The sequence below is a fragment of the Somniosus microcephalus genome, chromosome 17 (genome assembly GCF_052327205.1).
Source record: "Somniosus microcephalus isolate GS21.2 chromosome 17, FLI_Smic_1.0, whole genome shotgun sequence".
Lineage (NCBI taxonomy): Eukaryota > Metazoa > Chordata > Chondrichthyes > Squaliformes > Somniosidae > Somniosus > Somniosus microcephalus.
In genome coordinates this window covers 18,132,437-18,141,521 of record NC_141003.1, presented here as the reverse complement: position 1 = coordinate 18,141,521, position 9,085 = coordinate 18,132,437, and the positions used below count along the sequence as shown (strand labels likewise).

Genomic DNA, 9,085 nt, shown 5'->3' with positions numbered 1-9,085 from the left:
GTTTTACTATATATTAGTGGCTGTGTAACCAGGGTTCCTGGATCTGTGGCCGTGTAACCGGGGTTCCTGCACCTGTGGTCATGCAATAGGGACTCCTGGATCTGTGGCCGTGTAACCGGGACTCCTGCACCTGTGGCCGTGTACGGGGCTCTCGTACCTTGCTAACTTTACCTCTCTGTAATCTGGACTTTTTGATCAACCGGCACCACGCCGGTCCCAGATAAAAAAGTTTCCTGTAATCAGTAAAGTGATAAAAGGAGTAATCAATAGTGCCATCAAGCAACACCTGCTCAGTTTGGGTTCCACCAGAACCACTCAGCTCCAGAGCTCAACACAGCCTTAATTTAGACATGGATGCAAGAGCTGAATGCCAGAGGAGGCGAGAGCAGCTGTCTTCAATATCAAAGTAGTACCTGACAGCGCATGGCATCAAGGAACCCTAACAAAACTGAAGTCAGTGGGGGCCAAAGACAAGACCCATCAGTTGCTGGAGTTAACCTTAAACAAGAGGAGATGGTCATGGTTGTCGAAGGTCAAAACCAGTCATTATAGCTACAGAACATCACTGCAGGAGTTTCTCAGGGAGCGGACCTCAGCCAACCATCTTCAGCTGCTTCATCAATGACCTTCTCTCTATCAAAATGCCAGGAGTGCGACTGTTCGCTGACAATTCCACATTGCTCAGCTCCATTCACATCTCCTGCGATAATGAAACCCATGCCAGCCTCCAGCAGATCTGGATAACATCCAGGCTTGGCCAGGTTAACTTTCGCGCCACATAAATGCCGGGTAATGGCTATCTCGAACAAGAGAACATCCAGCCATCTCCCTTGACCTTCAAAAGGCACTACCATCACCAAATCCTCCACCAACATCCTGGGGGCGGTCACTATTAACTGGAAGCTGAACTGGACCAGCTGTATCACCATGGCTAGAAGAGCAGGGCAAAGGCTGGGTTCTCTATGATGAGTGGCTCCTGACCGACCCCTCAAATCATCACTAACTAGAAGGTACAAGTCAGGAGTGTGATGGAATACTCTCCACTTGCCTGGATGGGTGCAGCTGCAACAGCACTCAAGTCGCTCGACACCATCCCGAACAAACCACTTCACTTGTGACTGGTGCCGGTCACTGGAGTCAATATCCATCCCTTCCACCTTCCTTTTAAGTTACTGAAGTTGTACATCACTTTTAACTACATTGGGAAATTTGGAGAGTTCCAAGCAAATTTATTGCAACGTGTCTTGAGTTTATTTTTCTCTTGAATTCAAGAGTCACAACATTCTCTGGCCTGTGGTCAATGCTGCTCAAGAAAAAAAAACAGGCACTTGATCAAACAGCACGGTTCACACACAACTCTGGCTCATAAATGATAACAACACCTAGAACAGGTGGTTTTGATGCAGCAGTTTATTTAAAAGCTGAATCCCAGAGTTGCTGGTTTACACTGTATTATCCACATGCCAAATATGTTTTGGTACATTACTTTAATTTAACAACCATACATGCAGGAAATGACTGTTCAGATTCAGCTTACGGCAACAGAGCAAATAGAATTCAGAAGTTTCTGTACATTTTACATTCTTTTATAACAAGGTGTAGTCACTGTACTCATTGAAATTAGGTTTAAAAAAAATCAAATTGGACCGCTTGCATTGATAACAAAGAAACAATTTATAAATATTCATAAAATATTTATTTCCCCGTGGAGTTGAGGGAACAGTATTCTTTCATGCTATTACTTGTTTGTTGCAATAGTTTTGCAGGTTGTAACAGATAATTTTATTTTTCATGCACTTTTAGGTGTGCAAAGCAAGTGAATTGTTGAAACCCATACAAAATAAGTGTTCTGTACATTCAAGTCTTCAATTATGCACTAAATTTGAAAAAACACAATCAAATGCCCACTGGATGCATTCTGGTTCTGCAATTTTACAGGTTACAAGTTGAGAACATTTTAAATACTTTCATTTTCTTTCAGTTCTAACTTGAGAATTATAAAAATACCACTTTTTTGATTGCAGAACTATACAGTTCCATTTGTTGTGTGTGGTATCGACAAATGTGATTAGGTATTTTTAACTCTTCCACCTTTTCGCATTTTAACAACCTTTGTGAAACCGACTAGCCTGTAATTTTTTTTAATAAAAGATAATCCTACGTGTCTTGTGTCTTATTATATTACAACACCTACGAAGGATGTACATATAGATAAAAGCTGCAACTCACCTACACTGACACTGAAACTCTTCATGTTGATTAGCATTTTGATAGTGGCACTTTGTTCACTAGTTTTCAATGAAGGCTAGCTTCTAATCTTACAAAGAACAGGTCTTGCAGATAAACATCCAGTTTTACAAGTACAGCATTGGCTTAAAATACACTCTAGTACCATTATCAATTTGAATGCACTTCTTTCTGTTTGGTCTTGGTGCTTACTATTAAACCATAGTTTTATTGGAAAGACTTTTACAACAGAAAAAAAATGAATTGCTTTCATTTGTGCCAATTCTTATGGAATGTCTTCTATATATTCCCTACATTTAGAGCAAACACTCACCTCTCATCTAAAGCTCCAGACCATAAAGGGACAAGTGAATTAAAATCCTGGATAACAGAATATGTAACAAGATGATCACTATTTGTCCAGGACTATCACAAGTCCACAGATAAACGACAACACAGGTCATTTACAGACTGTGTAATGCAGCATGGCAGTTATGTACACATATCCGTACAGAAGATAATGGTCAACAAGGTTGGAAATGCAGATAAACGGTTTTCCATCAGTCCCTGAAATACATGCACCTACAGCAGTGATCAGTCTGTACCAGTTTCATGTGACTACATCTCCACTACCATTTCCTGTCTGTAAACCACTTGCTTGTGACTGAGAAGGTGCAGACTCCACATCAGTATCTCTAACAAAGTTCACGGCATCACCACTTACATTGATAAGGCACTGCGCCTAGAGAAAGAGGCAGCAAAATAAGCAACATTTATGAGCAAAACATGGAATATTCAAGCAACTTTGTCAAAGAATCAACTCTACGAAATGACAGCACTTCAAAATTGATGTGGTTTAAAAAAAAACTTTATATAAAAATCAGTGACAGAAATAGCAAGATCACTAAGTGGAGCACTCTTGCCTTCAGTTGTAGACTCTGGAATTCCCACCTTAAAGCTCTACCTCTCTCTCCTTCTTTGATGCTCCTTAAAACCTACCTCTTGACCATAGGAACAGGAGCAGGCCATTCAGCCACTCGAGCCTGTTCCGCCATTCAATTAGATCATGGCGGATCTGTATCTTAACTCCATCTACCTGCCGTGGTTCCGTAACCCTTAATAAACTTGCCTGACAAAAATCTAGCGCTCTCAGTTTTAAATTTTCAATTGACCCCCAGCCTCTTCACCCAGAGAGCGGTGAACCTGTGGAATTCTCTACCACAGAAGGCAGTAGAGGCCAATACATTAAAATATATTCAAGAAGGAGTTGGATATATTTCTTAAGGCTAAAGGGATCAAGGGGTATGGGGAGAAAGCAGGGACCGGGTACTGAACTTGGATGATCAGCCATGATCGCATTGAATGGCGGAGCAGGCTCGAGGGGCCGAATGGCCTACTCCTGCTCCTATCTTCTATGTTTCTATGTTTTTGGGGGGGGGGGGGGGAGTTGCAGATTTCCACTACCTTTTGTGTGAAGAAGTGCTTCCTGACATCGCCCCTGAACAGCCGAGCTCTAAATTTAAGGTTATGCCCCTTTGTTCTGGTCTCCCCCACAAGAGGAAATAGTTTCTCTCGATTACCTTATAAAATCCTTTAATCATCTTAAACACTTAAATTAGATCACCTCTTAAGGGAATACAAGCCCAGTCCATGCAACCTGCCCTCATAACGTGACCCTTTTAGCCCCAGTGTCATTCTGGTGAATCTGTGCTGCACCCCTGCCAAGGCCAGTATACCCTTCCTGAGCTGCGGTGCCCAGAACTGAACGCAGTACTGCTGATGGGGTCTGACCAGAGCTCTGTATAAGTGTTAACGTAACTTCCACCCCTTTGTATTCCAGCTCTCTCGAGATGAAGACCAACATTCCATTAGCCTTTTCAATTATTTTTTGTACTTGTCGACTAGCTTTTAGTGATTTCTGTACATTGACCCCTAAATCTCTCTGCTCCTCAGCAGTTCCTAGCTTCTCGCCATTTAGAAAATACCCTGATCTCTCTTTCAATTTAAGAGGAAGAATTTCCATGTGGTTGTTAAATTATAGTGACATACTCGTATGCTAAATAGGCCGGTATACTACTGACCTATTGTACAGGGTTTTAATTTTAAAAAAAATTTAGCATTCATTCCTGTTGCATTTTCTAATTTGGCCATTACTGCAAATCAGGCAAGATAAATAGAAAATGGGATGGTCACCAGTATTCCTTATTCCAAAATTATTCAGCAGAAAAAATGGAACTGGGTTAAAAACCTTGGCGGCCAAGTTGGTAGTGAGGTATTTAAACTCAAGTGGAGTACGAAGGTTCACTAAACACGTAGGGGTAGGATTTCCGTGGGGTGCTCTCCCGATGTCCCTCTGTAACTTCAACAGTAACTCCCCCAAGAGAAACTGGGTGAGCGGCTGTTCTCCGGGGCTTCCTCCAGAGTTATGGTGGGCGATGGGGAGAACGCATGCGGAAATTCTACCCCTTAAGCTGTGCACGCACAGGCTCTCCAAAGTCCTCCAGGGAAAGGGAGCCTGCCACTCCCATCTGGTCTGGCCTACATGTGACCGCAGTCCCACATTACGTGGTTGATCCTTAGAGTTCCCTGAAGTGGCCTAGCAAGTCACTCGGTTGTAAAAACAAAGGCAGCCCACCACCTTATGAGGGCAACTAGGGGGAGTGAGCAATACTTGTTTAAACTTAACAGTATTTACTTCAGTCATAGTTTAGCTTTATTCATTTCATAATTCATTATTAGAAAAAATGTTTAATATTCCAATATAAAACAGATGTGTAATTTTTCAAATTCAAGTACAAACCTGATTTTTGTTGGGATTTTCCATAAACACACACTGTTTCATGATGTAAGACACTACTGCATTCCCTCCCAGAGCAGCGACATGGGCCCGTACCATAGCGAACACTTCAGCAATGAATGCATGAAGGAATCCGCTAACTCCTCCTTCCTGCACAGAAATAAAGCAGTTTCCAAATTAAAAATCAAGTTATTTTCTATCTTTATCCTGGGTTCTGCTTTATTTGTTGTGATATAGCAGTTCCTCATGTTTTCCTTTATAAAAGGGTTTTGTAAAAATGGGACATAGGATTTCAAGCGAGGCTCTAGGATTTAAAAGTTCAAAATTGCATTCCTCAAACATGTTCATTCTTTAAAAAAATAAATTTCATACTCCTCCAGAGCAAACCGCTTCCATCCTCACAAAATAAATTTCATACTCCCCCAGAGCAAACCGCTTCCATCCTCACAATAATGAAACTGCATACCTTTTGTCTCAATTGGTCTAAAAATGTGTTCTATCTTAGTTAATTTTTAACACAAAGCAATTGGGCAAAATCTCTTTTTCCAGGCTTGATCTAACTGCCTTTCTGATCCCCAATGGTAAGGGCAATCATTCCTGTTTGCTAGTCTGCTCTCCTAGGTAGTTTAAATGGTCATCTTCCCTGAATTTGATGAATGCCCACTTGAAACGTTGTTATCCTGGTCGATGGTTTTCTTGGCCGAAACACCTGATGCTCCTCCACTGTGCTGAAAAAGTAGCAGCCAACCAGCCTTGCCCTTGGGCGTCAGCTGTGGCTCAGTGGTAGCATTCTTGCCTCCGAGTCAGAAGGCTCTGGGTGCAGGTCCCACTCCAGTGAATTGAGATAGCGATAAAGATCTAGGCTGACACTCCAGTGCAATACTGAAGGAGTGCTGCACTATCAGAGGTCATCTCGGATGAGACATTAAACAGAGGCCCCATCTGCCCTCTTGGGTGGACATAAAAGATTCCAAAACACAATTCGAAGTAGGGGAGTTCTCACTGTGTTCAGGCTAAATTTTAGCCCTCAACCAGATTATCTGGTCATTATCACATTGCTGGTTGTGAAAGCTTGCTGTGCGCAAGTTGGCTGCCGTGTTTCCTACATTAAAACATGTGACTACACTTCAAAAAAAGTACTTAATTGGCTGTAAAGTGCTTTGGGACCTCCTGAGGTTGTGAAAGGCGCTATATAAGTGCACATTTTTTCTTTTTATGGAGGTGAAGGAGTGGTGGTTCTGCAGGGTGGTTGTGGCCAGACAAACAAAGTTGGGCTTTTTGCATCAGCTCTGCGGTTAGGCCCCTGGGTTTGGGTGCCCGGTACAAAAGCACCGGTGGTATGGGCTGTGCATTGGACTGCAGCTTGGCCAACTCCCATAGGGAGGGGCAAAGGCAACTGTTCGGTGCCATGCTGAGAATAGCCTTGACAATCTGTTTGGTGGCGCTTCTGCAGAAACTTAGTTGATGGAGGGAATCTAGAGTAGTCTGGCCCACAGCTGCGCTAGGAGACCTGAGGTACACACAGTAAGGAAGAACGAGGAAGAGGAAGAGGGAGGGGTGGGGCCATAGAACAATTTTGCTTAAAGCCAGGTGAGTGCCTTCATAAAGTGCATGAACTGAGATGGAACTCTGCAAAGAACTCAGCAAGGCAATCCCACCATGTTGACAACTGTCTAAAGTCAAACTATACACAGACCAGCGGACTCCAGTTAAGTGAGAAGGTTAGGCTGCGAGCACATTCTTATTACTGGATCATTTGTCTACATTTAATTTTTTTTTAAATGGCTTAGAAATACTTTGTATAAAAATGGCATTGATTTTTTTTTCAAATGTATGTTGTGCTCAAGACGAGTAATTTTAATGTTGAGGAACTGAACATTTTCTATTTTGGGCATCAGTCACGCATCCCCAGGTATAGCACGGATGCAGAGTAAAATGCTGACTGCTCTTCCCGAACAATGCACACTCACCCCCAACCTCAACAGAATAGCTGATGTAACCGGTAGGACATCGTTCCATTTCCAACATCAGCTCTTCTGTGGCTCCTGCAGTGGGATTACCAAATTGTCAAATTTGAGATGGTTGTAAATTTTTGAACCGTGACTACTAGGAGCTGGGTTTAATTCCCAAACTCATTTCATGTAGGACAACGCAGTCTGAGCTGAATTTAAACCCACACCCCAAAGTAAAAGGCTAGTGTCATTCAGACCCTCTCCAAATGATTATTTTTGAAAATGTTCACAGGGCCCGCTCACTGCAATCTCGAATATCTTTCACTTTAACCAGTGTTGAGGAGAAATAATACAAATGGGTTAGTCATTCAAGACAACTGCCCGTGATTCATTTTCCAGTCCATTTTTGTTTTTGTAAGTATAAACAAATTGAGCAAATAGGATAAAGTCCATAAAGCAGCTCTCTAGAGGGAAAGATTTTTTAAACTTCTAGTTTTTGGTGACACAATAGTGCAGTATATTTAATGATGGGATGTGGGTTTGTGGCTCCAATCCTCCATAATTCCTAACCTCAATCATGTCTCCCAAGGAAGGAGGCAAAAGGGAAACTAAGAATTATCCTGAAGAAGTCGCATGTATATTTTATATAGCATGTAGTATATGTTAATGGCCTCAGGACCTCCCAAAGCACTTCACAGTCAATGAAGTACCTTTGAAGTGTTGTTACTGTTGTAATGTAGGCAAATGTGGCAATTTGCACATAGCAAGTGACAGCAGTGACATAAATGACCAGATAATCTATTTTTAGTGGTGTTGGTTGAAGGATAAATGTTGGCCAGGACACCAAAGAGCTCGTCTGCTCTTCTTTGCATCCACGTGAAAAAACAGACAGAGGGGCCTAGGTTTAATGTCTCATCTGAAATTCAGTACCTCTGACAATGCGGCACTCCCTCAGCACTGCACTGAAGTGTCAGCCGAGATTATGTGCTTAAGTCTCTGGACTGGGTCTTGAACCCGCAACCTTCTAATTCAGAGAGCTACCATACCCAAGTCACCCTTACCACCCAGTTTCAGAAGGCGGTAGGGCAGAAAAGCACCTTTAAAACAGGAGTGTTACCCTCAACATGAATCATTTACTCAAAAGTTAAATGGGAATAAATTAGAGGAAAGTCCTGGGTCAGCTTGGCTCAGTTGGTAGCATTCTCAGCCCTAAGTTAGGGGTTTGATCTAGGTAACGGAGACCATAACAAGCCATTTCACCTTGTCCAGAATAGTAGAACCAGAGGCCACGACTTGCGCTTGACAGGGGTTAAATTCAAACCTAAATCGGCGGAAACAATATTTCAGTGAGTGGTCAATCTACGGAACAGGCTCCCTCGGGCGACGGAGGAAGCAGTTAGTATTGACTCATTCTAATGCAAATTAGGTAAGATTTCTTTCAGAAAATAACGTTTTGGGATATAGTATATGAGTAATTGGAGACATGACGTGTGGTGGGTGTAGCATGCTTGGGAGGAAAAAGGTAACTTTGGAGTTATGATTCTCAAAGCTCTCCACCACTGAGATTAACCTCATGTCAGTGCCGTCGAGGTCTATTGTAGACTAATTAATAGAGATTGATTGCTACAATTAGTCAACAACTCCATTAACATTGCTTCATGCGACTACCCAGATGGTAGTAGGCAAACTAGATGGACCTTGGTCTTTTTCCATCGAGTAATTCTTACGTTCCTAATCTAGGCTGACACTCAAGTCAAGCTACCATCAACCGTCTCAACTCTAGAAGGCCATTTTGGACCATCGCTGAAGCCCTTCAGCGATCTCCCCACAGCCTTGATGACTGATGACGAAATGCTTGGAAGAACTGTGACATACCAAATGGATTCCTTGTAGAGGACCCCACAGTACAACCTGAAGGATCAAAACTTCCTCACAAGCAGTGGACAACCACAACCACAGCCTCAGAACCGGCCATAGATGGAAGTTAAAGCATCCCTATCAAGGGACTGTGGAGCTCCTAATCAGGCCCTGGAGCACATCATCGAACACTACCCCTAGAGGAAATTCGCAGGCACCCTACAAGCTATCCACGCTGTTACACCGGAAGCTT

At 42.6% G+C, this 9,085-nt stretch overlaps 1 protein-coding gene across 12 annotated transcripts in view; it reads right to left on the bottom strand.

Moving 5' to 3' along the window:
- Positions 1-1,392: 1,392 nt before the first annotated feature.
- The window catches only part of c2cd5 (C2 calcium dependent domain containing 5), a 112,297-nt gene continuing 104,604 nt past the window's right edge, over positions 1,393-9,085 (bottom strand). For all 12 annotated transcript variants that reach the window (XM_086010004.1, XM_086009994.1, XM_086010001.1 and 9 more), the window contains 2 exons: positions 5,027-5,173; positions 1,393-2,968 (listed from right to left, as the gene is read on the bottom strand). In XM_086010004.1, coding sequence (XP_085866130.1) covers positions 2,837-2,968; positions 5,027-5,173 — 279 coding nt within the window. In that variant the 3' untranslated portion in view covers positions 1,393-2,836. The remainder of the gene's footprint in view (positions 2,969-5,026; positions 5,174-9,085) is intronic.